Source organism: Vombatus ursinus, unplaced genomic scaffold, assembly GCF_900497805.2.
Source record: "Vombatus ursinus unplaced genomic scaffold, bare-nosed wombat genome assembly UNPS02014791.1, whole genome shotgun sequence".
In the NCBI taxonomy this organism is placed as follows: domain Eukaryota; kingdom Metazoa; phylum Chordata; class Mammalia; order Diprotodontia; family Vombatidae; genus Vombatus; species Vombatus ursinus.
Window position 1 is genome coordinate 47,744,778 of NW_020954569.1, and position 27,815 is coordinate 47,772,592.

Genomic DNA, 27,815 nt, shown 5'->3' on the forward strand with positions numbered 1-27,815 from the left:
TAAGACCAAATCCAATGTCCATAAAACTGCTTCAGGAAAAGAAAAAAAAAAGACTCTCATGCAAAGTTACTCCATTTGGCAATGTACTTACAGTTGCAATGATCATGACATTGTAAGTATCTAAGAACTACTCTAAACTATCTTTTATTTAAGACTATGAATACTTCAAAGAATGACCTTTTAGTTGCTAACTCATTTTATGTAGCTATTTTTAACCACTTGTTATAAAACATTTTGTCCTTTTACAACACCCCATAAACATTAAAAATGAATAATCATAATCATGTCTTCCTGTAATATCTCAAAGTAACAATAAGTTATAAAGTTCTGAGTTTAAGGAAATAGTAGTATTATGACCTACATGATGGTCTGTGCAACTACAGCAACTAAATGTGTCTATGAACAGCTTAGATTTACAGCAGTCTTAGGACATTGCCCAAACATTTTATCTGTACAAAAGATGTCTTTATAAAAGTAGTCCTGTTGGAATATTGTTCACAATATAACATGAAGTTTAGTTAGATTGACATTTAACCTGCTCCTGGTTTTTTTCCTAGAAAAGGGTTGTTTGCACAATCATTATAGTTTATTAAAGAACATTTTTCACCAAATGAAATATATCTGCCAAGCAGCTGTTTCTAGATAAAGCTGGAATGTAGTCGTGCTATGTTTTTCCCACTTCTCAAAGTTTTCATATATATATATGAAAACTGAGAAGTTTATATATGTGTATACTTTATATATATACAACCTTATATATAAGTATATACTTTGAGATATATATATATATATATATATATATATATATATATATAAAATATAGTTCACTTCCATGTTCTCTAATGTTAAAATCTTAAAAAGAAATTTTATTGGTTTTCCTTCTTGTGGTGTGACCTGAGTAAAATCCCTTTACTTATTTTGGAATGCATTTTCTTTGTTCGGTAAATTGAAGAAGTTGTATCATTTCTTAGGTCTCTTACTGCCTAACATTATCCTGTTGTTCTATTTTATAAATACATGAAGAGTATTTGCCACCACATTTTCTTCTCTGCATGAGAGACTGTGTTTTCTCTACATGATGAAGTCAGAAGACACTCATTCTGTTCCCTCTGTTCTCTTCAAGAGCTGAAGGCAGGACAGCTGGAGGTAACCCTCCAAAGCAAAAGGAAATGTTCGGAGAAGAAGTCTTTAATGATGGCAGCCTGTGATAATACCTAGGGATCAGGAAGCCTAGGCCTTAGCTTAGATACTGCCATTGATTTCTTATGTGGCTATGGGTAAGTCCCTTAACTTCTCTGGTCCTCACTTTCCTTGTCTATAAAATGAGGGAGTTGTGGTGCCCTAAGTGACCTATAAAGGATGGCAGAGATGTTTTGGAGGCAGATCAGCCTTTACCACCTCAGCCTCAGCTTTACCTGCAGTCAAGCTTTCCATGAGATAGTTTTTGTCCCTGAGCTGAACACCTGCATATGCCTGCCATGCTGGTACTGAAATAAAAATAGATTCTACATGAAGAAGATTCTCAGAGCTTTATGAAGGCCTTAAGTCTTTTTCCCGATCTCCAGGTCTGCAACACCAGCTGCCTATTGGATTTTTTCAACTGGATGCCCTGGTTACAGATGCTCCAAAAGTCTTTGTACTGTTAAGAGCTTTAATAGCTAAAAACTATACATAGTCATTTGCACTTGTCTCCCCTGTTAGACTGTGAACTCCTTGGGAACAGGGACCATCTTTTCCCTTTCTTTGTATCCTCAGTAATTAACATAGTGCTTAGCACATAGTAGGCACTTAAATATTTTTTGACTGACTAGCTGATTGAAAACTTCCCTAATACTTCAATAACACCATGTGTCTATAGGTATATATGCATATGTATGCATGTACATACTATATATGTGTATGTATATGTACATATATAATTCATTTTAGTAAATATATGTAAATATGTGTAAATGAGTGCATGTGTAGATATGTATATATATGTGCATACATATAGACTTACACATACACATTTTTGTTGTTCATTCATTTTATTCATGTCCAACTCTTCATGACCCCATTTGGGGTTTTCTTGGCAAAGATACTAGAGTGGTTTGCCATTTCCTTCTCCAGCTCATTTTACTGATGAGGAAACTGAGACAAATAGGGTTAAGTGACTTGCCCAGTGTCACACAGCTAGTAAGTGTCTGAGTCTGGCTTTGAACTCAGGTCTTCCTGACTGCAGGCTCTGCACTCTCTCCACTTTGTCACCTAGCAGCCTATCCATACAAATACGGACTTGACAAAATGGATGTTTTTGTGCTTTTTTTTTTTTTACCCATACTCATATAACTTAGGTCAAAAGGTCTTGAATAAATGTGTTTTGGATGCATATTTTCTGAATATATTTCACCAGTTATTTTGCTTCTCTAAAGCTCTTAAAATGTACTGCTGAGAGAAAAAAGGGCTCTTAATAAAAGTTTGATGGATTAAAGGAAAGAAAAGAAAATACTAATATTTTCATGATTAATTTAAAATTCCTTTTTATAATGCTTAAAACAGTTTTCAAAAGTAATAATGCTTTTTTCCTTCATGTGTATAGGAGAGCAGAGGAAGGAAGATTTTGGAGGGTGGGGTAGAAACATACCAAAAATATTTCAATATGAAGAGAATGGGTTTTGAAAGTTGTTAAAAGAATAAAGAGATAAAGGAAAATCAAAGGTAGGACTTTTAAAAAGTACAAAGCCATAGGATCAGAACATGAGAAAGCTGTTCTAGTGTATTACCAACTGTCCTTACCAGGACACAAGTCATTTATCAGTATTAAAATAATTTCACAGTAAAACAAGTTGCCTTAAGTAAATAATTTTCTATTCTTACCCAATTGGCAGAAAGGAATAGGGCAGAAGAACTTTATGGAGAATTTATTTGTAAATAATATTAACCATGAAAATTGAGTTGTTTCATTTTTCCCATTCCAGTTACTAAAATACAAGAAAAAAAAACACTTTAAATTTTATTATATGTGCATAGTAGGCAGAGAGTAGTAGGATAAGCTGGATTTTTTTCAAAGGGAGTGATAAGAAGAGATAAATAAAAACCCATTTTCTTGCAGATTATTCAATGGGGTCTCCATAGAAAAGGTTCTCTTCCAACATGGATTAGGGGCCATCTGACAGTCATTGCATTGCATAGGAGATAGTCATAATTTGATTGTGAATCAAATCCATAACGAATCCCTCAACTGTTATTTCTTTTGGTGTGAATTTGAATTCTGTAACTGAAACATTGGAATTTTAAAATGTAATTTACACTTTCTTCTGAAGTGTTCTTGACTCTCTTTATCTCAAACTACTGCTAGCCAGATAATGTGAGTTTTATGGCGAATCAAAAGTCCTTTTTTCAGTTTTATTGCTTTTCTCTTCACTGCAGATAAACCTAATCTTATATACTTCCTGTGATAGACTGGAAGTTTAATTTGCCTCATCTGTTTAGTGGAAAGCTATAATTAAAAAGGGAAGTAAAGCCAGTCCTTATAACCATAACCTTTTCCTGGGTGACACTGTTCAAATCACCTAATTAGTTATCTCTGAAATGGCTTTCTAATCTACATGCAGAAAACATGTTGGCATGTAACTTACTTCATTAGGGAAACTTTTTTTTAAGACTATGCTTAAGGGAATTTGAACATCAGATTCTTGCAAAAGTATTTATGAGGGGGCAGGTTGATATGGTAGCTGCAGACTCTTAAATTGATTCAACAAAATTGCCAGTGAGACCACATTGCATTTTTATTATATTCCTGCCATAATAGCAGATCCATGATAAATGTCGGTGTCTCAGACTCTTGCAACTATATGTGTGTATGTAAGTGTGTGTATATATACACACATTCACACATATGTGTGATGATTTCCTACACAAAATAACTGGTGATTACAGGATCTAATAATGTCTTATGTGATAACTGAAAAATTCATGAATGACATGCATATCTCCATGCATTTAGGCAAAGAGGCTGACGACAGCAAAGTCCACTGCTGACTAATCAGACAGAGTTCTCTCTCCTTGCTGCCCCCTCTGTGGTAGTCAGAGGCCTGATCAGATGCTTATAGGGATTCAGTTTTAAGTCCTTTTAGAAAGTCTTCCTTGCAAAATATAAGACTGGCCTAAAGGTAAGCTTGAGTGTTGTAATTTATAGGGGGAAAAATGCTGTGTAAATAGTGGTTGGCAATTTAAAAAACTGAAAATAAGTTGAGAAATCTTCTCAGAGAAGCACACAAAACATCTAAAGTAGGGTTTTCCTTTATCACCCTTCACAGTCTAGGCAGCTATGTCACCAGTGGGCTTGCTCTTAAGCACATTCAATTCTCAGCTAAGAGAAGCAGGACCTTTTCACAGAAGAGAGGGGAGGATTCTGCTCTCTACAGCTGGGAGGGAAGAGTCCTCAGCCCTGTTTCTTATTCACTTAACCTCTGTGTGCCTTAATGCATTCATCTGTAAAATTTCTACTAGGGCAAGGAAGTTTGGAAAATTCATTAGATAATATTTGCAAAGGTCTACAAGGTGACATAGGAAACTCTTGTCCTTTCAGCATTGGGCTTCGGATTTTGAAACGTTCAAAAAAAAAATCCAGTGCAGTCAACACCTATTAAGCACCTGTTATGAGTGAGTTACATGATAGGTGCTAGGGATTTAAAAACAGATTCAACACAAGCCTTACTCTCAAGAAACACAGCCTAATGGGAGAAGGGGAGAGATGGCTTGTATACACACACACACTCCCACCCCCTACAAAAAAGTATGTGATCAGAGAAAACGGGGTGTCTATATAATGTGCTATGAAAAACTTGAGGGAAGGTGGGGTTGAGAAGAGCCAAAGAAAATTTCTTTGTGGAGGTGATCACTTAGAAGAGGGTTACTTCAAAAGATGAAGACACAGGGCAGCTAGGTGGCACAGTGTATAGAGAACAGGGCCTGAAGTCAAGAGGACCTGAGTTCAAATACAGCCTCAGACCAGACCCTTGACACTCACTGTGTGACCTTGGGCAAGTCACTTAACCCCAATTGCCTCACCAAAAAAAAAAAAAAAAGATGGAGACAGAGGAAAAGGGGAAAATTCACTTCAGGCAAAGGGGATGATGGAAGCAAAGCTATGAAGGTGATAGAAGGTAGGATTAGATATGGAAATATGTAATTGCACATGTATAATCTATATCAGATTACTTGCTGTCTTGGGGAGGGAGAAGGGAGGGAGGGAGAAAATTTGGAACTCAAAATCTTATAAAAATGAATGTTGAAAACTATTTTTGCATGTAATTGGAAAAAATAAAATACTATTTACAAAAAAAAAACCCAAAAAATGAATCAGGGGCCACCTGGCACATTGGATAGAGCACAGGGCCTGGAGTCTGGAGAAACTGAGTTCAAATCTGGCCTCAGTCACATAACACTCACTCACTGTGTGACCTTGGGCAAGTCACTTAACCCCAATTGCCTCACCAATAAATAAAGAAACTGATTAAATAAAAAAAAGATTAGAACAGGGATTGAGAATAAGCCAGTGTGGCTGAAATTTAGGAGTAAGGCTGGGAGTAGCATGAAGGCTGGAGAGATCAGTGACTCCTCATTGCCTAACAACAATAAAAAAAGCATAAACTTCTGATCCTGCCCTTGAACACTTCCTAAAATCTGGGCTCAATTTACCACTCCAAGTAAATAAGGAAGTTGAAACAGGAGTAAAGGACGAACAGACATGAGAAATGGAATGGAAGTAGAAATGAAGGCTTGGCGACTAATCAGATGACAGTGAGGGAGAGGGAAGAGAAAAAGACAGTTAAGAGTGCAAGCCTGGTTGACTAAGGATGGCTGAGTCAGCAATGAAATAAAGTTAGGGGAAAGGGCAAATTGAGGACGAGGGAAGTTGCAATCAGGAATTCCATTTTGAATTGTTGAAATATAATGAAATATATGAATACTATACATCTGTGTAGTTGGCTTTGTTGGTTTGCACTCTCCCAGTGAGAGTAATATATTATACTGGTCAGTTAGGTTTTGGTTGGGTTTTTTTTTTTCTGTCTGTGATCATGGCCTGTACCCTAATTCAATGAACTATTTCTCAAGTGTCCTGTAAGTCACAAGGGGAAACTGGGAAGAAGAGTGTGGTTAAGTACAAATCCACTGGGAAAAATCATTAATGGATCAATGCCGTAGTATTCACATAAAAGAACACTCACTAGATTGTAAACCTGAAGCAGGGCTGTGACTTATTTATCTTTGTACCCCCCCCCCTACAGTGCTAAGCATGATGCTTTGCACAGAGAGGAAACTCAGTTGCATCTGTAGATTTGGGATTTCAACATCATTTCAGGACCTAATTTGGGTTTCCCATTTACTCCCTGAAAAAAGATAAAATACCAGTATGGACTCTTAAGGGCTTAGTATTTCTAGCCAGCTCTTTACTGGTGTGTTTAGTTGTATATAATTTGTGAAGGTTTGCCCATGTTAAAGTAAAACCAAAGGATTTACTGTGCTATTTAATTTAAGTGGATTCAGCTAAATCTTCAAATTAGCTCAAAAGATCATTGAAGGCCAAAGGGGATTTTTTTAAAAATATAGGTGGGTCAGAGACTCTCCCAAACTATGCTTCATGTCTCTGAAGGATGGTTTATTTTGTAATGGTAGATCAGCTGATATCCTTTATGGGGGTTAGCCTCAGCAGCCAGAGTACTCTTGCTATTACTAGTCTGTGTAAGTGTAGTCAGCTATTACTGACCCTTAACATCAGTTAGAAGGTTTGTAATTAGAGTCGAATGCTTTTGTTATCCTGTAGTTATTATAAAGTGACTGTACCATTTTGTGCTTAATTAGCTGTAACTCTTTCAGGACTCATGCAATAAGTTACTGGCTGTTTTGGATGCCACTTAAATAATGTGTCATTGCTAAAAAGGTACACCAGGCCCAGCTGCAGAAAAATTCTGAGGTCTTGACTTTCTCCATTATTGAATTTCTACAAAATATTTCTGCTTTTTTTTTTTAATTCTTTGCCTTTGTCAATTTATCAGATTCCTTGATTTATACTTCCTCTGATATACTGTTGACATTGAAGCATTTGGTTATGGAAGCTGGTCTCTTTTTGTAACAGCTTTGTGTTAAATTTGGGTCATTGCAGAATATCCTAACACAGAACCAAATTATTAACACAACTCACTTTTATCCAAATTTGGATTCACTATAGATCAAATCATGGCCCCTGAAAAGAAGCAACTAAAATACCCTATAGAAGTTGATTCACAAAATTAATTCATAAAGCAGATGTTAATTATGAAAAAGATTTCATATTTCTTTATTTCTAATCCTCCTAGCTTGGCATTTTGGGAAACCCTAGAAATTGAAGTACCCTGAATTTAATAAGTACTCAGTAAATATCTAATAATTGAATGAATGAATGAATAAACAAAACAGACTTTTGGAATTTTATTACAAAAGATTTTATAGTCACCACTTGTAAAGGTTAATAGAAGATTGGTTGGCCCATTTACCCTTTGACTTAATGACACTTTCTAAATACCCTTTTTGTTTTTAGTGGTTCAGACCCTATCCAAATAAACATATCTCTCTCTCTCTCTCTCTCTCTCTCTCTCTCTCTCTCTCTCTCTCTCTCTCTCTCTCTCTCTCTCTCCCCCTCATTCTCTCTCCCTTCTTTCTTCCCTCTCTCTTTCTCTCTCATACACACACACCCTACACATAAACACACTCATATATGCATGTCTACACACACATCTCATAAATAAGGAACCTAACATCCTCTCTAAAAATGATGTTATATTTTTTGTCCAAATTGCCTTTTGAAAGCTCAATGGGTACATCTTTGTTGAAATAATAAAGCTGAAATCTGATGATAAAAATGACATCTTTATGACATTACAATCAGTATTCTTGTTTCCATGGCCCAGATAATTACAATTATTTTCTTTTTAAAATTTTTTATTTAATTTATTTTTAGTTTTCAACATTCACTTCCATAAGATTTTGAGTTCTAAATTTTGTTCCCCTCCCAGTTCTTCTCCTCCCCAATACGGCGTACAATCTGATATAGGCTCTACAAATATATTAATTTTATTCATATTTTTCTATTAGTCATGATGTAAAGAACAATTTGAACTAGTGGGAGGAACCACGAGAGTGAAGCAATAAAACAAAACAACAAAGAAAAAAGAGAGCAAATAGTGTGCTTCCATCTGTATTCAGACTCCATAGTTCTTTCTCTGGGTGTGGATAGCAATTCCCATCATGAGTCTTTTGGAGATGTCTTAGAACCTTGCATTACTAGAAGAGCTAAGTCTATCAAAGTCAGTCATCATACAATGTGGCTGTTACTATGTACAATGTTCTCCTGGTTCTGCTCATTTCACTCTGCATCAGTTCATGTTAAGTCTTTCCAGGTTTTTTGAAGTCTTCCAGCTCATCATTTTTTATAGCACAATAGTATTCCATTACATTCATATACCACAACTTGTTCAGCCATTCCCCAATTGATGGGTATCCTCTCAATTTCCAATTCTTTGCCACCACAAAAAGAGCTGCTATAAATATTTTTGTACATGTGGGTCCTTTCCCTATTTTTATGATCTCTTTGGGATACAGCCCTAGAAGTGGAATTGCTGGGTCAAAGGGTATGCACAATTTTATAGCCTTTTGGGCATAGTTCCAAATTGCTCTTCAAAATGGTTGAATCATTTCACAACTCCACCAACAATGTATTAGTGGTACAATTTTCCCACATCTTCTCCAACATTTATCATGTCCTGTTTTGTCATGTTAGCCAATCTGATAGATGTGATATAGTACTTCAGAGTCATTTTGATTTGCATTTCTCTAATTAATAGTGATTTAGAACATTTTTTCATAGGACTATAGATAGCTTAGTTTCTTCCTCTGAGCCCTGCCTGTTCATATCCTTTGACCATTTATCAATTGGAGAATGACTTATATTCTTATAAATTTTACTCAGTTCTCTATATATTTTAGAAATGAGGCCCTTATCAGAGACACTGGTTGTAAAAATTCTTTCCTAGTTTTCTGCTTCCCTCCTAATCTTGGATGCATTGGCTTTATTTGTGCAAAAACTTTTCAATTTAATGTAATCAAAATTATCCATTTTGCATTTTGTCATGTTCTCTATCTTGTTTGGTCATAAATTCTTCCTTTCTCCATAGATCTGAAAGGTAAACTATCCCTTGCTCTTCTAGTTTACTTATAGTATCAGTCTTTATATCTAAATCATGTATACATTTTTACTTTATCTTGGTATAATTACAGTTATTTTCAATGAAGGAAGATTAACCCACAGATTCACACAGCAACTTTGAAATGTTAGACTGTCCAGAAAATGAAAGAATATCTGGAATTTTATTATAGTAATGAGGAGAGAAGGGACCACATGAAGATGTGGGTGAGTGAATGGGACAGGTGGTACATTAAAATATGATTTAATCTCAAAGAAGCCAAAGATCCCTTGGGCCTGGGATGCTTTTCCTCAGTGCTTCTTCCTCTTAAACTCCCTATCTTCCGTCCAGAGTCAGCTTAAGTGCTACCTTCAACAAGAGGCCTTTCCAAGTTCCCCCAGTTGCTCCTGCCTTCCCTCTAAGGCTATCTGCCATCTGCTCTGTGTATATCTTGTATGTACCATGATGGACATGTTATTTCTTCTATGGGAATGTAAGCTTCTTGAGGGCAGCAACTGTTTCATTTTTGTCTTTGAATCCTCAGGGTGTAACTCAGTGCCTGGCACTAATAAGTGATTAATAAAGACTTGCTGATTGAGTGAATGAGTGAATGGATGATGCAGGACATGAATGATAATGTTTAGTAACCCAAAGCCATCAGTCTTTCTTTTAACCTCTTTCCTCCCCTTTTCCAGAATGCTACCCTTTCCTTTATTTTCCCACTAGCCTCCACTCTCAATTTCTGTTCTGCCCTTCCTTTCTTAGCTTTTGCAAAGGATTTCCTCTAGGAAAGAGCAAGTATTGTGGTTAAGATAGGTTTAATTTATAAGTAGGCGATGACACAAGTCACTAGAGCATCTCCATTGAATTCTATATTTCCATTTCTAAAGAGTCATCTCCAGCACTCCTAATCATAGAAATTACCCTAAATTGCTTCAAGATCAATGAAAGAAGAGTTCATTAACTTGTATGGAAAAGATATTTCTTGGTACTAGAAGGCACAGACTTGGCAAGATTTTTCTCGTGGGCCTAACAGTCTTGCTGCTGTTCTGAATCAGTCACATTATTACAAATTGATGTGACGTTCATGAAAAATGGATTGTGAAGTACAATAGCTATTACCATTGGCATTAAGAGGATAAAATAGAAATTTTAAACCTTGCATCTTTGCACCTCACCTTCTGTACCAACTAGCAGGTGACACTATCCCTTGGGACTAAGATTTGGGAACTGTAGGGTAAGTCAAATAGGAACCTTAACTTATTGACCTTGCTCTGTCCATTATACTTTTAATTGTTTAGTCACAAGTAAATTGCAATTTAAATCCAGCAAAGTCTTTGATTTAATTAACTCATTACAATTCAGTGAACATTTCAAATGGCGATAATGAAGAGTGGTAGTAGGAATTGCATTAAACTAGAATCAGGTTGGTTTGAAAACCTTCTGCCTCAAAAGCCCCATAAAGCTGGAGCTGCTTGATAATCTGAGTTGACTAGTGGGCATTTCTTTATTTACCCAAGCTGTAATCCCTCATATGCCCATTTCTTTGTGTTGATACTATATACAGGGCCTCCATTCATCATCTGATCTCAAGAAATTCTTTGTTTCTTGAGGTTATTTTTTTTTTTATTAAAAGCCCCTTGTCATGATCCATAAACCTCAATCAAACCACTTCACAGCTCTGGCTTCAGCTTCTTCATCTTTAAAGGGCGTTGTGCCACATGATCTTACCTTTTGGTTCAAAAAAAATTCTGATTCTAATTCAGGTCTTCAAAAACCAAGTCGTCTGATTAGGGTTTAAAAGTGCCCTTGTTCCCTTATCAATGAATGAGGATTTTGACCACTAAAACCAACTCCATTCCAAGGATGTTTACCAGCAATGCTCCTTATAAACTGCTGCTATCACTAGCGTCACCCAGGAGGGATCTCTGACCCTCACACATGGGGAAGTCTCTGAGCTGCTACCGGGCATTGGGTTAAAGAAGGGGTTTTCCGTGGAAGCTGCCTCCATTTTGACCTCAGTCTCTTCCGCATTTTGGCAAATGTTGGTACCGTGTCATGATAGTGCCAGAAAAGGGGATCCGCTAAAGAAAAAAAAAGCCTAATTTAAATGCCTTGAAAGCACAACAGTAAACAACAATCACAACTTAGTGTATTTGCCAAGTTTATTACTTAAATAAAACACTAGAAACTAGATGAGCTGGAATTACCTCTTTTCCTTCCAAAACTACTTCCCTACTCTGGAGAGAATACTAAGTGTGCTCCATTCTTTATCATGTATGTGTGTAAAAGGGATGGACCAGGAGATTCATGATTTCTATAAACACTAATAGTTAGGCATTAGCTAACCTAATTTATTGTTTCTCCTTTTGTCCTCCTTTGACTTCTCTTTCTCTTGTCTTCCCCAGTATACTTTAATTAAAATTAATTATTCAAATTCCACTGAGAAAGTGATAAATCATAGTACACACACACACACACATATACACACGTGTATGCATATGCATACACTCATACGCATATATGTGTGTGTATATTATATGTAAATTCTCACTCAGTAGGGAGTTAAATCATTTTTTATGGGTTTTTAGAGTCTTGTGAGTAAGGGATACACTCTAAAGTTAGTTTGGCAGCCACCAACCCACCCATTATTTCAACTGAGTGAGGCTTTATGATACATAGCTTCATCTGATAATATATTGAAAAGAACTTGGAGTTTCTTGGGGGAAAGAGGAAGCACACCAAGAAATTGGAGTGCAAAGTTTTGTTATTATTATTGTTTTTAAAGATAAAGCATGATTTCCATGAACCTTTCTGATAATATCCAAGTATGAGCTTTTACAATTGCCAAAGATAAATTCCTAATTATTATACATCTTTCTGTAAATCACCAACTAGACACTGAAAAGTCTGGTCCCAAGATTGATAATGATTAAAGTTCTATGATTATGTGAGCAGGGTGACTCCAGTCCTATTGACCAAATACAAAAGATCCAGGCACCTTACTAGCAGCTTAACATGAAGAAACCATAAAACCTTTAGAGGTTTGCCTTTGTAGTTCTAAGTGACCAAAGATTTTGCATTTGCTAGCCTGTGGAGCAAATCTTATGAGAACTGCTGCTTCTTTCGATCGCTGGAAGATTTCATCTTCCAGCAAGAACTATAGATAAGTAAGCATGATACAAATTTCATGGTTTCAGCTACGATGTACTAAGTGTCTCCTTAGGATATGATTCTTTCTTTCTACCTTCTGTAGGGGTCTGGCAGCCATTTTTAAAAGGAAGATGTTAATTGTGCTGTACCCCTGTCATAGGTACTATATCTCTTATATCCTTCTTATTCCTACTTTCTCAGGGTTAAAGAGGTTGTGTTTAGGATTGAAGAATATGTTATCTTTGACAATCAATTTACTGGGACCCAGTCCTGAGAAAACCACCCATACCCAACAATAATTTTTTAAGCACCAACCATGTATAAGACACTGCACTGGGCTAGGGACTGGGGATACAAAGAAAACACTGCCTCAAGGAGCTTACTTTCTACCTGGGGGAGAAAGAGAGTGCAAAAAATTCACACAGGTATATTTATTATAATTTAAGAAGGAAGAAAACACTGACCATCGGGGGTGTTAAGGAAGGCTTCCCAAGGGTAATGGGATGTGGGCTGGCCTTGAACAGAACTAGAGATTCTCTAAGGCCCAGACAAGGAGCGAATGCATTTCTATGCATGGGACACAGCCTTACAAAGGCATAGAGATGGAATTTAGAATGACAGGTTCAAGGAACAGAACAGAATTTTCCTAAGAAATTAAGTTTCCAAGTCTTCTGAATGTCAGGAAATAATAACAACAAGACATTTGAATCTTGCAGGAACAATGTGATGGCTTGGTAGCTAGGTTTTATTATCATTATCACTATTATTATTATTATTTTTACAGATGAGGAAGGGAGACATAAGGCACAGATTGGTTAAATAACTTCTCCATAGTCTCTGCCCTAAACACAGGTTGAGTTTAAACAGTAAGATAGTTTTCTACCTAATTAAGAACCAAAAAAAAAAACTACTTTTGTTGAGCTATCATAATAATTGAGATTAAAGTGTTATGATTAGTTAGATAATTATTATAGTCAGTTCTTACTTAGGTAATATTAACCTTGTTGATAAGTTATATGAGATTTGAGAGATCTTCATTCAGTAGAAAGCACCATATTTGGCTGAAGCATAGACAGCATGAAAAAAGAGCCGTGTGAAACCCAGAAAGACGGGCTGGGGTCAACTTGTGAAGACCTTTAAATGCTAAGCAGAAGAATGTGCAGTTTATCCTAGAAGTCATTAGAAGTCTGGAGCAGGGAAATGGTGTGGTCAGATTCATGCTCTACGAAGATCATTTTGGAAGCCCTGTAAAGAACGGACTAGAAAGGAGAAGAACTAGAAGCAGGGGGACAAATTAGGAGGTTTGGGCAGCTAGTTGGCACAGTGGATAGAGCACCGGTCCTGAAGTCAGGATGGACCTGAGTTCAAATCCGGCCACAGACCAACACTTGACACTTACTAGCTGTGTGATCCTGGGCAAGTCACTTAACCCCAATTGCCTAAAAACTAAAAAAAAAAACCAAACCCTGAACTAGGATGTCTGCCATGTGAGTGAAGAGAAGGGGATGGATGGATGGACACAAGGATATGTTGTGAAGTGAAAAATCAGCAAGACATTGTAACTGATTGAATACGGAGAAGTGAGCAAGATAGGAAAATAAAGATGAATGTGAGAGTGTGAACCCAGTACCCTGATCTGTTAGAGAGAAGTTTGGAGGCAGAGTGAGTTTAATGAGGGGAGACAAGTTCTTTTCTTTTATTTTTTTGATAGATTGAGCTTGAGATGTTTATAGGACCCCAGTCACTGAAGCAGGACTAGAGCTCCTCACAAAGAACAGGGCTAAATCTAGAAATCGGGGAGTCCTGTGCGCAGAAATGATCATTTAACCTATGAGCACTGATGAAGTCACCAAGAGATGGGGTCCAGAGAGTGGACTCTGGATAAAGTCTTAAGGGATGTTTATGGTTAAAATCTGGAACGTGGGTGATGATATAGCAAAGGAGACCAAGAAGGAATGGTCAGATAGGTAGAAGAAGAATCAAGAGAGAGCATTTGTCACGCAAACTCAAGTAGGTGAAAGCTGGGAGAGGAAGGATGGCTGACAGTCTCAAATTCTGTAAAGCAACTTGAAAAAATATTAGAATTTCTATATTAGGAGTCAAGAAATGGATTTAATAACAAAGAGGAAGCATCAGCCAACATTTATTTAGTACTGCTTAGTACTGAGTACTCCCAGGGGTCAAGAAAAAAATAGAAAATTTCTCCATTATATTGAGTGAGGAATAGCACCACATGTACCTGAAGAAATTTTTAGAAAGTACCTTACCAATAATTATAAGTGAATACAGTACCCAAACATTAGTGCTTGAAATCCTACCTCCAGTCTCTCTCCCTCTCCATTCTCTAACCAGCTGCCAAACTCATGTTTAAAAAAAAAATCTGACCATGTAACTCCCCTGCTCAAGGACCACCGGTGGCTCCCTCTTGCCTCTATGATAAAATATAGACTTTTCTGTTGGGCTTTTCAAGCTCATCCCAGTCTGGCTTCCAACTACTTTTCCAGGGTTGCTTTACATTGCTTCCCCTTACACACTCTATGCTTCAGGTAAAGCAGCCTGCCCTTTGTTTCCCATATATAGCCATTTAACTCCTCTCTCTTGTAGAGCATACCCTCTACTTGTAATTCACTCTCTTCCTACCTTTGCATCTTAGGATCCCTCATTTTGTTCAAAGCTCAACTGAAAAACCATCTCTTACATGAGTCCCACCCTGTTCACCTCATAGCTTCACCCAGAAATTTACTCTGTATATATTTTGTATTAAATTATCTGTGTTTTTGTGCCCCTCTCCAACAGAAAGCAAGACCCTTGAGAAAAGATTGTTTTCTATTCCCAGTATGAAGTATAGTGCTTGGCATAATTTCCTTAATAAATATTTGCTGAATGAATGAATGGGATTCCACCTAACAGAATAAAGTCAGCTAGAATGGGGCTAACCTCTGGAATCTTGAGAATTTTCCTAAGAAATTAAGTTTCCAAGTCTTCTGAATGTCAGGAAATAATAACAACAAGACATTTGAATCTTGCAGGAACAATGTGATGGCTTGGTAGCCAGGTTTTATTATCATTATCACTATTATTATTATTATTTTTACAGATGAGGAAGGGAGACATAAGGCACAGATTGGTTAAATAACTTCTCCATAGTCTCTGCCCTAAACACAGGTTGAGTTTAAACAATAAGATAGTTTTCTACCTAATTAAGAACCAAAAAAAAAAAAACTACTTTTGTTGAGCTATCATAATAATTGAGATTAAAGTGTTATGATTAGTTAGATAATTATTATAGTCAGTTCTTAGGTAATATTAATCTTGTTGATAAGTTATATGAGATCTGAGAGATCATCATTCAGTAGAAAGCACCATATTTGAAGTTAGAGGACTAAGGTTAGAATCCTGGGTCTATTTTGTACTAGGTTTGACCTGGGTGCAAATCATTTCATCTCTCTGGGCCTTAGCTTCCTCATCTATAAAATGAAAGAGTTGGACTACATGACCTTGGAAGTCCCTTCTGCCTCTAAATATGTGATTCTATGAGGTCATTAAAGAATCACCTTAATTCTTGAAGTCTTGAGATAGTTACCTGCTGCATTGTTTTAAATATAACAGAGCTTCTAGGTAAATTAATAATTCCTTGGTCTTGTCTACTGGTGGTCTTCCTGTCTCAGAGTAGGAGGGCATCACTATATCACTAGAGTTGTTAGCTCTAGCAGGCCTCATTACCATCATGAGAACCAAAGTTACCCGTAAGTAAGCCTGGTGATTTTACAAATACTTCACCTTCAGAGCACATTTCAGCCAAAAAACACTAAGACTTTTTACAAAGAATTCAGTATCTTCATTTCAAAGAGTGGGTGACTTTTGTTTGGTAAGAACCTGATAGATTTCTCAGTTACCTGCTGTTGAGATTGATCAGTCCTGATGTGCTTGTATCAATTTGTTTCTGGTGGTAGATTCTGGTGTCCTAAAATGTGTGTAGAAGGAGAGCATTTATGATAAAATTGTTGTGTGGTACATGATCTGTGTGGAATTCTAAGGAAAATCCAAATTCAATGAATAATAATAATGCCAAAAATGCTAATCACTTTCCATTGTTAAAATACAGTGGTGCTATTTCTCTCTTTTAGACTTTTGTTGCCCTAAAAATTCCATTTTACTGGGAAACCATACTCCACCTGGTCTTTCTTGACAGAGTCAGTCATTTTTTTTTCTACTTTAAACAATTTTAAATAAAGTTCTGTATTTCAAAGGGTGGGTGAAGTCCTCAAGGTTGCCCACTCAGTCTGTATCAATGACTACGGGAAGATGCCAGGTTACCTGATTATCAGCGCTATCATCTTACAGGAGTGAATCTCAACTGTAGCCAAGCCCCCCTAGGACATCAGTGATAACACAGCAACCTGAACTGGGCTGTCCACAAGTCAAGAGCAATGGCAGATACAGAAGAAGAAATTTTGGAACTGTGCAAAGGGAACCCTCCTAGCCCAGGGTCTTATTGTCATGTGAAAATTCTCCAAGGCTATGCCAGTGAAGAGGAAGCTTTGACAGGCCCCATTAATCTGGGAAGGCTTTGACTACTGACTAATCAACACTGTCCTCTAACACCTGGCCTAGCTAGTAATAGTAATAGTATTTATATAGCACATTAGTTTTGCAAAGTACTTTACATATCCTAATTTATTTGCTCCTTATAACAACCCTGTGAGGAAGGTGCTTTTGTTATCACTGTTGTACAGATAAGGAAACTGAGGCTGAAAAATATTAATAGCAGATAAGTGTCTGAGGCAGGATTTGAACTCATGTCTTCCTGCTCCGGAGCCCTGTCTCTATGCATTGTGCCACCTCCATGCTAAAGTCTGAAGAGGCTCATAACCAGAAGATTGTCTATCAGGTAGTGATGTTTATTTTGGCTATAGCAACTCATGAAACCATCACGCAGGTGTGGAAGAGCTGTACTCCGCATATGTGCAGTGGCTTCCCATGCAGATAAAATCAGAGTTCTTCAGAAGCATGTCAGTGCAAAGTTAGAACAGCCCCACGAGGGGAAAAAAGGGAGTCTTTCTGTATTATAAGCAATTTCAAAGGGAGAACCTGGGGCTAGAACAGCCTCAAGTTACTTCACTGGGGTCATTGTTTTACTTCTCCATGTTCTCAGTACAGTGCCCATAGTTCAACCCCATCAAAAGAAGCTTTAGGATAAATTCAAACTCAACGAAAACTCCTTCAAGATCCATCTCCAATGTTCCTATTTCCAACTCAGGCTCATTTAGAATCAGCAGTTAGAGGAGCCTAGATTTGGAATACATTATAACCTTGCAAGTATAATGTACCAAACCAAATAAGTGAAATATTACAGGGATAAATATGAAGTTCTATATTTGGGTTCTAAAGATCAGTTTCATAAATGCAGGATGAGGGACGCATGAAGAAATTAAGTTTCCAACAATGCCTATAACAAAGATCTCAGAGCGTTGTTGTTGTGTAGTCATTTCAGTATGTCTGATTTTTCGTGATCCCATTTGGGGTTTTCTTGGCAAAGATACCAGAGTGTTTGCCATTTCTTTCTCTAGCTCATTTTACAAATAAAGAAAGGGAGGCAAACAGGATTACAGGACTTGCCCAGGGTCACACAACTAGTAAGTGTCTGAAGCTGGCTTTGAACTCAGGGAGCTGAGTCTTCCTGGCTCTAGGCTCAGCACTTTATCCACTTCACCACCTTAGCTGTCCTATAAATTCAGTAGGGGTTAACAATGTGCTATGACAGCCAAAAAGCTATCCTAGGCTAAATTGAGAGAAACACAGTATCCTAATGAAGGAAATCACAGTACCACTATACTCTGCCCTTCTTGGGCCACACTTGTTCAATTTGGAGTACTACATTTTTAAAAAGATGCAGATAAACTGAGGCATATCCAGAAAAGGACTACCAGGTTGGAGAATGAGACATACAAGGAATGGCTGAAGAAGCTGAGTGTTTAGCTTGTAGAACACTTGGAGGGACTATAATTGTTTTCAAGTATTTGAAACACTGTTATATGAAAGAGTGATTGAAGGTATTCAGCTTGGCTCTAGAGGGTAGTAACAGCAGTTGTGGGTGGACGTTTCAGAGGCTGATTTTGGTTACACCAACCAAAGTAGAAACGGCTGCCTCAGGAGGCAAGTGGTTCCGCCATCACTGGAGGTCATGCAGATGTTGGACAGTCGATTGTTGGGGATGATTTAGAAGGTAATAGATCCTTCTGAAATCTTTGCTTTCTTGGGATCAAAAGGGGCTTATTCTTTTTCGATCAGAATTGTTGTCTCCTGTTGTCAGTTGGCCATTCAACAAGCTTTTATTAAGTGCTTACTATATTCCAGGCGCTATGCTAAGCACTGGAGATACAAATAAAGGGGCTAAAAGGAGGGGAGTCCCTGCCTTCAAGAAACTCAGTCTAATGGGGGAGACAGCATACAAACAACTATATAAAAACAAGATATTTACAGGGTGAACTGGAGATAATCTCCAAGGGAAGGCTCTACCATTGAGGGGGTCTGGGACATACTTCTTACAGAAGGTGGGATTTTGCCTGAGTCTTGAAGGGAGCCAGTGAAGCCAGGGGGCAAAGAAGAGGAAAGAAAGAACTCCAGGCATTGAGGACAGCCAGGGGAAATGCCCAGTCAGGAGATGGAGTGTCTTGTGCCAAGGAAATAGCCAGGAGACCAGTGTCACTGGATCATGAAATATGTGGAGAGGGATAAGGTGTAAGAAGACTGGAAAGGTAACAGGGGTCAGGAGAGGAGGGCATAAAGGGCCTTAAAAGTCAGAAGCGGTTGTTGTGTTTCCTGGGGAAGGGGAATGCCATAGGAGCTGAAAGTTAGATTAAAATCAGTAGACAAATACACATTCCATATTCTAGAGACTTATAAAAAGGATTTACCTGCTGTATTTCTCTATATCGTGTATATTCCATTAAATTCCAATTAAATTCCATTTGATTAAACAAGCATTTATTAAGCATATACCAAGTCCCAGACATGGTCCTTGGCTCTGAAGATACAAAGACATAAACAAAAGGGTCCCTGCCATTAAGAGGCCTACATTCAGTTAGGGGAGGGGAGAGAACAACTTTTATATTTTAAAAAATACAAACTACATTAAAAGTAATTTCAGTATAACTAAGGATAGAGTGCCTGGGCTGGAGTCAGGAAGACCTGAGTTCAAACCCAGCTTCAGATATTTATTAGCTATGTGACCTAAGGCACCTGTGTTTGCCTTAATCCCCTGGAGAAAGAAATGGCAAACCACTCCAGTATCTTTGCCAAGAAAACCCCAAATGGAGTCGTGAAGAGTGGAACAACAAGTTTCTGGGAAGAGGGCACAGGTTCAATATGAAAGTCTAATTTTGTTTGTTAACAATAGAACAATATTGGGTACAATGGAAAGGTAGGGTAGATTGGGATAGGAATGTAGGTAGAAAGGGGCTGAGTTGGACTGGTATGAGGGAGCAGGGATTGAATGAATGAATGAATGCTTATTTATTAATCAATTACTATGTGCAAAGTACTGTACTAAATTCTGGGAATGTAAATAGAAAGATGAGCAGTCCTTGCTCACATTCTTTTTTATTATATATTTATTTGTTTATTTATTTATTTATTTTTAGTTTTCAACATTCACTTCCACAAGATTTTGAGATCCAAATTTTCTCCCCATTTCTCCCCCCCCACCCTAAGACAGCATGCATTCTGAATATCCCTTCCACCAATCTGCCCTCTCTTCTATCACCTCCCCCCTTATCCCCTTCCCCTTCTATTTTCCTATAGAACAGGATAGATTTCTGTATCCCTTTGTCTGTATATCTTATTTCCCAGTTTCATGTAAAAACAATTTTTTAACATTCACTTTTTTAAAACTTTGAGTTCCAAATTCTCTCACTTCCTGTCTCCTCACCTACCCTCATTGAGAAGGCAAGCAATTTGATATAGGTTATACATGTGTAGTCATGCCAAACACTTTCATAACAGTCATGTTGTGAAAAACTAACTATATTTCCTTCCATCTTATCCTGCCCCCCATTTATTCTATTCTTTCCGTTCACCCTGTCCCTCCTCAGAAGTGTTTGCTTCTGATTACCCACTTCCCCATTCTGCCCTTCCTTCTGTTGTTTTCCCCTCTCTTATCCCTTTTCCTCCTATTTAACTGTAGGGTAAGATAGATTTCCATACCCAATGGAGTGTGTATGCTTTTCTCTCCTTAAGCCAAATCCAGTGAGAGTAAGATTAACTCATTTGCTCTCACCTTCCTCCCTTCCCCTCCACTGTAAAAACTTTTTCTTGCCTCTGTTATGAGATAATTTACCCCATTCTACCTCTCCCTTTCTCCTTCTCCCAGGACAATTCTCTCCCACCCCATAATTTCATTGTTTAGATATCATCCCTTCATATTCAACTCACCTTGTGCCCTCTGTATATATGTATATATATTCTCTCCAACTGCCCTAATAATAGGAAAGGTCTCATGAGTTACAAATATCATCTTTCCATGTAGGAATGTAAACAGTTCAACTTATTAAAGTCCCTTATGATTTCTCTTTCCTGTTTACTTTTTCATGCTTCTCTTGAGTCTTGTATTTGAAAGTCACATTTTTGACTCAGCTCTGGTGTTTTTAACAAGAATTCTTGAGGGGCAGCTAAGTAGCACAGTGGATAGAGCCCTGAACCTGGAGTCAGGAGGACCTGAGTTCAAATCCATTCTCAGACACTTAACACTTACTAGCTATGTGACCCTAGGCAAGTCACTTAACCCCATTGCCTAGCCAACCAAAAAAAAAAAAAAAGCTTGAAAGTCCTCTATTTCATTGAATATCTATTTTTAACCCTGAAGGATTACACTCATGTGTCCATTCAGCTAATTATTTGACTTTTAAACTCTTTGTTAAGGTAGAAGTCTGCTTCCAGTGTGGAGGGTGTACAGTCCGAAGCTTTAGGGGTTTTGTGCAGCTGTTTTCAGAGATATCTGAATTTCAGAGGAACCTGTAAATTTTCCATTTTTCCAAGGTGGTATGATCAAAGGAGAGGTGTTTACTCCTTTCCTGGCCTGTGCTCTAGTCTATAAGTGACTACAAGCCTTTTTTTCTGCCTGGAACTGTGAGGAGGATTCTCTGTCTACCACCACCACAAGCTCTACCACACCAGCCCTCCTCCTCACCCCAGGACCGCCACCCAGGACTCTGACCCAGATCCAAGCACGGGCAAAGCAAGAGAATCCTGCCTCAGTACCAGCAAAGAGATCCCTGCAATCACCTTTTGATCAGCCACTGGATTCCCCCCCAGTCTATGGGCCAAGAGCTCCAGAAGCAACCACTGCTGCTGTGGCCACCACCCCGGGGCTGTGCTAGGGCCAGGGCTGGACCATGCTCCTCTCTCATCCACATCCCACTGACCTTCTAAGTTTTCTTTGGTGTTTGTGGGTTGAGAAGTCTGCCACGGCTGCCTGTGGTTCAGTCCCCCAAGACCTGCTCTGGGTTTGCCGAGGCCCCCAGCACAGTCCACGCTCCTCTCCCAGTCCAGTGCAACAGACCTTTCCCATCAACCATCCAGCTTGTCTTGGGCTGGAAATTTGTTTCACTCTGTGTTTTTGCAGGTTCTGCTGCTCTAGAATTTGTTTAGAGTCATTTTTCACAAGTATTTGGAGGGGTTTGGGGGAGAGCTCAAGCAAGTCACTGCTTTTACTCCACCCCCTTGCTCACATTCTAATTGGGAAGACAAGATATATGAAGCTTCAGCTGCAGAGCAAATGAAAAGGTTCAGCAGAAGCCAGGGAAGAAAGTTACATTTTAGGACAACTCCAACTCAGATTGTCTGCTGAATGGACACATAGGGCAATAGCAAGATCATGTTGATTTGGCTGTCAATCCCTGAGCAACTGATGGAAAAGAGGGAGGTTACACAGCAGCAGGCAGATGGTAGGTCACTGGTTCTGCCTAATGGTCAAGGAACAGGTAGATGGAGTCTTGGGGCCCAACTGATTATAGGGGAGTGAGGCCTATTCAAGGTTCTCGCCCTCCAATTTGGGCCTACTCTAATAGGTTGTCTGGTATGGGGAATGGGGAGAAGGGAGCTTTGTTCCTGGACTGACAGTCAGTGTGAAGGTGGAGGGCTGTCAGGGCAGATAAAATGTCCTAGTCATGGAGGGATATAGAATATATAGAGAATTATCCTCAAATTTCATGGAAAATATTTGGCAGACCTTATATGTTTCATCTTCACACTATCCCTGTAAAATCCACACAGTATTTTAAAGTACATGTTGTTTTATCCGTTGGAAACTTAGAATTTATCTACTCCAACTCCATTATACAAATGAGGAAACCAAGGAACAGAGAGAGAGGCACAGTGACTCATCTAGGGTTATACAGGAGAATAAAGTATGATAGTTGCTTCCAAGTATTTGAAAGGCTCTCATGTGATAGAAAAATTAGATTTATTCTGTTTGGCCCCTAAGAGCAATACCAGGAACAATGGGGTAGTAGTAATAGAGTCTCCTTATGATGGACATAACATATATTTTAAAATGGGGTTTTGACACAGGCTTATATGTCTAGAGCTAGAAGGGTCCTTAGAATGTATCTAGTCTGACCTCAGGTTTTATAGATGAGAAAACTGAGGTGCAGAGAGATAGAGACTTGTCCAACCACACACAGGTAAAAAGAACCAGGATTCAAACTCAGGTCATACAACTACAAGTCCAGTGCTTTTCCTACTATGGTAGTTTAGATAGAAAAATGGAAACGTGTACAAGGTCACCATGAATCAGTAGTTGAGCTGGGCAGAGGACCTGGATTTCCTAGACTTAGAGGAACCTGCTGTATTAGCGGCAGAATGCCTTCAGTAGCGTGCTTTCAAAATCATCCTTTTATGTTAGGGTATGATGAAGTTGTCTACATAAACCACAAAACTTACTGAATAAATACAATGTCTGAATAACTGGAGTTCAGATATTGGTCTTTGTGAATCCAGGGCCATTTCCCCATGACAGTGAAACTCTGTTGTAGAAATGCAATGATTTATATGAATAATTATGGAGAAACTCCCACCTTCTTATCCTGTTAGATTATAGAAGGGTAAAGAATGTGTAGAGAATTATCCTTAAATTTCAGAGATAATGTTTAGATGTTTGGTATATCTTATATATTTCATCTTTACACTATCCCTATAAAGTACATTTATATGTATAGGTGTGTGTTAAGTTATTGTTGTAACTTTCCAAAAGGATCTTAGAATCAGTGGGGAAAGTGCTTAATCTCAAGTCAAAGAATCTGGGTTTTAAATCCTGTCTATATTTTACCACTTTTGTGACTCTGCAAACATGTCATTTGGTCTCAGTTTCCTCCTTTGTCAAAATGAGAGGGTTGGACCAGATGACATCCAAGATTCTTTTCAGCTCCTAATCCCCGATCCTATGTATGATATCTGGATAATTAAATTACCTGGACATCCTATTTTTGTACTTCATGATTTGAGTGGGATAGACTGAAAGTTTGATTCAAAAAATTATTTTCTGAGACAACGCAGCAATCACTTAGAGATTCTTATCATGAAATAGAATTTATACAAAAAAAAATAAGTTCAGTCACTGATTACTGATGAAAAAGTTCCTGCTGGATCGAAGCATACTATTTGCTATTTTTTCTTCTGTTGAGTTTTGTTCCCTCTTTCTGGTGCTTCCTCCTATTGGTCCTAATTCTTACTTACAACATCACTGATGTGAAAATATGTTTAATAGGAATGTATATGTATAGCCTATATCAGATTTTGTGCCGTCTTGGGGAGGGTAGTGGGGAGGGAAGGGAGGAAAATTTTAAACTCAAAAGCATATGAAAGTGATTATTGATAAATCAAAATAAATTAATTAAAAAAGAAAAAGATCTTGCTGTGCCACTGCTCCTGTGCCAGGCCCTCTAAGAAAGTCCCTTTTCTTCTGGAATACTTGTTATCTAGTCCTGTTGGAGTTTCTGGGCTGATAAGCAGTAGTTCATTATTAGATATAACTGTTCCTATACTCCCTTTTGATAACTTGCCAAAAGAATGTTGCCCTTCACCAGATTCGTGTGATAGCCAAATCAAGGGCTAATTCTTTAAATAGTAAGAGAAGTCTTTTCGGCAAACAACTGTAGTGAGCAAACGTGACCATTGACCAGACACACGTCTAAGGCTAATTGTTCTTTACCTTGTGGGTCAATATTAACCGTTAGTAGGTTAGGCTTAACACAAGGAAAGCTTTTTTCCCCCTACCTCATTTTCTTAGTCTGAAAATAGAGTAAGAAGGTATATTAGCCCAAATAGTCCCATTTCAGGACAGTTCACCTCTGGGTATAAAAGATGGTGACTCTTTGCTCTAGGAGTTTAGGGGAATAGACTAGTTGATAATTTAAAGATGAAAGGGATGAAGGTTGTGATCCTTTGGAGAGAAGTCCCTAAGTATTGGATTAAAATCTACGGATTGATCTCAAAGCTTTATCTGGCTTAAATGTAAATCAGTCACTGCCTCCACCCCTTTCCTCACAGTCAGCAACACCTTTTGGCTGATGAGTCACCATGCTACCCAGCCTATGCATCACTACCCCACCACATGCCTTGGAGGCTATGGAAAGACTTCAAGGATATTCATTGTAGCTCCTCATCAGGAAAAAAAAAAAATTAAGTGTGGACCTTTGCCTTAAGAAAAAACTCTACCCAAATTAGCAAATGAAGAAAACAGTGATTTCCAGGGGAGAGTCTTATTATACTGAAATGAAGGCATGAAAAGAAGGGAGTCTAGTATATTACAGTGTTTGTGCTATGGTATTAGTCAGATTGAAGCCTCTATCCAGTGAGTGAATTAAAAGAGAACTGAGTGTCTAGGGAAAAGGAGAGTGCAATATTGCCTCATAGGAAATGAGTCTGGGAATATGGGTTAGCTTGAGCTAATCAATAAATCAATCAGGAAACATTAATTAAGAATTTACTATGTGCCAGGGCAGGTAGGTGGTACAGTGGACACAGTGTTGGGCTAGAGTCAGGAAAACTCATCTTCCTGAGTTGAAATCTGGCCTCAGATACTTACTAACTGTGGTACCCTGGGTGAGTCACTTAACCCTATTTGCCTCAGTTTCCTCATCTGTGAAATGATCTGGAGAAGGAAATGGCAAACCACTTCAATATCTTTGCCAAGAAAACTCCAAATGGGGTCACAAAGAGTTGGACACTGAGCAAAACTATATGCAAGAGGCTATGCTTGGTAATTTAGATACAGTGACAAAAATCAAACAGTCCATTCCCTCATGGAATTTACATTCTATCAGTGAAATTACATATAAAATTGTATACAGAATAAATGCCAGATAATTTTTGGGGGTGGCCTTAACAGGTGGAGGAGATCAGGAAAGGCTTCATGAAAAAATGGTGCTTCAAGGAAATTAGGTATTTTAAAAGGTGGAGTTTAGATGGAAAAAATATTCAGGAAATGGAAGCCAGCCAGTTCAAAGGCCCAGAGATATAAGACAGACTGCCACGTGTAAGGAACAGCAAAAAGGAATGGACTCTAGGGTGTTTGGAGAGGAATAATGTATAATAAAGCTGGTTAGGCCAGAGCCAGATGAAGCACATCTAAGAGAAAGATAACCCTCTGTCCCCATCCCAGTGATTAACCAGTGTATATTTATTGAATATCTACAATGTGCTAAGAACATGTGTAAGGTGGAGGAATAGAAATGAAATGAAACATGTAGTCTCTTCCCTTGAGGACCTTATAACCATACAGGAAACAGAACAACTGGAAGACTCCTGTCCCAAGTACCAACTGGTGAGTTCAGATCCATATTCTGCAAAAGGCCATGGATTTTTTAGATCTGATATAAATGCATTTGAGGGAAAATGTCAAAATTCCATCAGCATGAACCTTGATTAGATTTATAACCAAACGCATTGCCCACTTTGCAGGTGCTTCCATTTATTTTAAAAGGAAGCCCTAGAAAGGAACCATTTGATCTTCAAGAGGGACTCTGTTGGGGTCCACATGGCTACCATAGCTGCCTGACATTTCCTGGAGTCCTTCATTGTTCATCAAAGAAGGAGGAGACCCGGTGCAAGGGTATTTCTAAAGCTTATAGGCCAGAGGAAGGGAACTTTGCTTTCAAGGAGCAGAACTTAAATTTATTACTTTTACTAACATTTACTAAGTGCCTACTATGTGAAAGCTCCCTCCGATGCCTCATTAAAGCTTAAAGGTAACCCTGGGTTTTCACAGGCTGCTGCCGTTGAGAACAAGCATTGGCAGGTCCTTCCATGCTATAAGCCTAATGATGGATTGTCTAACCATTGCCAAATGGCCTAGCTAAGTTCAGAGAAGTTCATGACAGGAAGGCGGGCCACAAGTGGTGATACGGCCGGAGGGCGGTGCTTTGTTTTGTTCATCTGGTTATTAAAACTCATTAAGCTATCTTATAAGGCTTCAAAGAAGCTTTAATTGCATCACTGGAGACAGTGCTTGCCAGTAGAAATCACAGGGTCCAGAAGTATTTAAGAATGCAAAATAGTCATAGGAGTTAGGAATGCAAAGATGAAGAAGACAGTCAAAGATGCTGAGCGAAAGCTACTTTATCTAAGAAATATGCCTTGTGTTCTGATTCTACCAAAAAAACCTTTTTCTTTTTCTTTGCAGTTTTCCACCTGTCTCACAAAGTCACCAGCGTTGTTCCAGAAAGTGCTTTGCTCATTGTTCTTGGCCTTATCCTGGGAGGGATTGTGTGGGCTGCAGACCACATTGCTTCCTTCACCCTCACGCCAACATTATTCTTCTTCTACCTGCTGCCACCCATTGTATTAGATGCTGGGTATTTTATGCCAAACCGCCTGTTCTTTGGAAATCTCGGGACCATCCTTTTATACGCTGTTATTGGAACTGTGTGGAATGCTGCTACAACTGGCTTATCACTATATGGTGTCTACCTCAGTGGCATCATGGGTAAAGAGAAATTCTTCTCTATTTTTTATTCCCAAAGTTTTAGTGTTAATTTAATGTCATGATTTACTACAGTAGTGGCTCATTCCTTGTAAAATCTTGGATAAATAATTTTTCTTTCCAGTTATGGATAGGGAAAACAGTATACAAAAATCCATTTGTAAATATACTTATAAAATAGATAAATTAGGGGTTATTCACAAAAAGGTTCTTATCTTTATAAAAATATTTCTCACAGGCTATAGACAAAAAAATGAACTCTCCTAGTTAATTTACCTTTTATAATTCAATGAGCAAAAATTCAGTTTTAGTACTTTTGAAAGTGACAACTGCTGTCTAAAATAAAGCATACATGTATAGCTCTAAACTAGGGCATATCCATGTTGCTATAAAGTAAAGTTGCCAGAAAAAAATTTTATCTTCAGTGCCAGACCAGAGATGGTTACCATCTCCCCTTCTCTGGTACTTCTAGCAGG

General features: G+C 38.2%; 1 protein-coding gene across 1 annotated transcript in view; it reads left to right on the forward strand.

The window, feature by feature from the left end:
- Positions 1–27,815, forward strand: part of SLC9A3 (solute carrier family 9 member A3) — a 124,012-nt gene that overhangs the window by 36,049 nt on the left and 60,148 nt on the right. Inside the window, exon 2 of the mRNA XM_027868784.1 lies at positions 27,040–27,342. Within this exon, the coding sequence (XP_027724585.1) occupies positions 27,040–27,342 (303 nt within the window). The remainder of the gene's footprint in view (positions 1–27,039; positions 27,343–27,815) is intronic.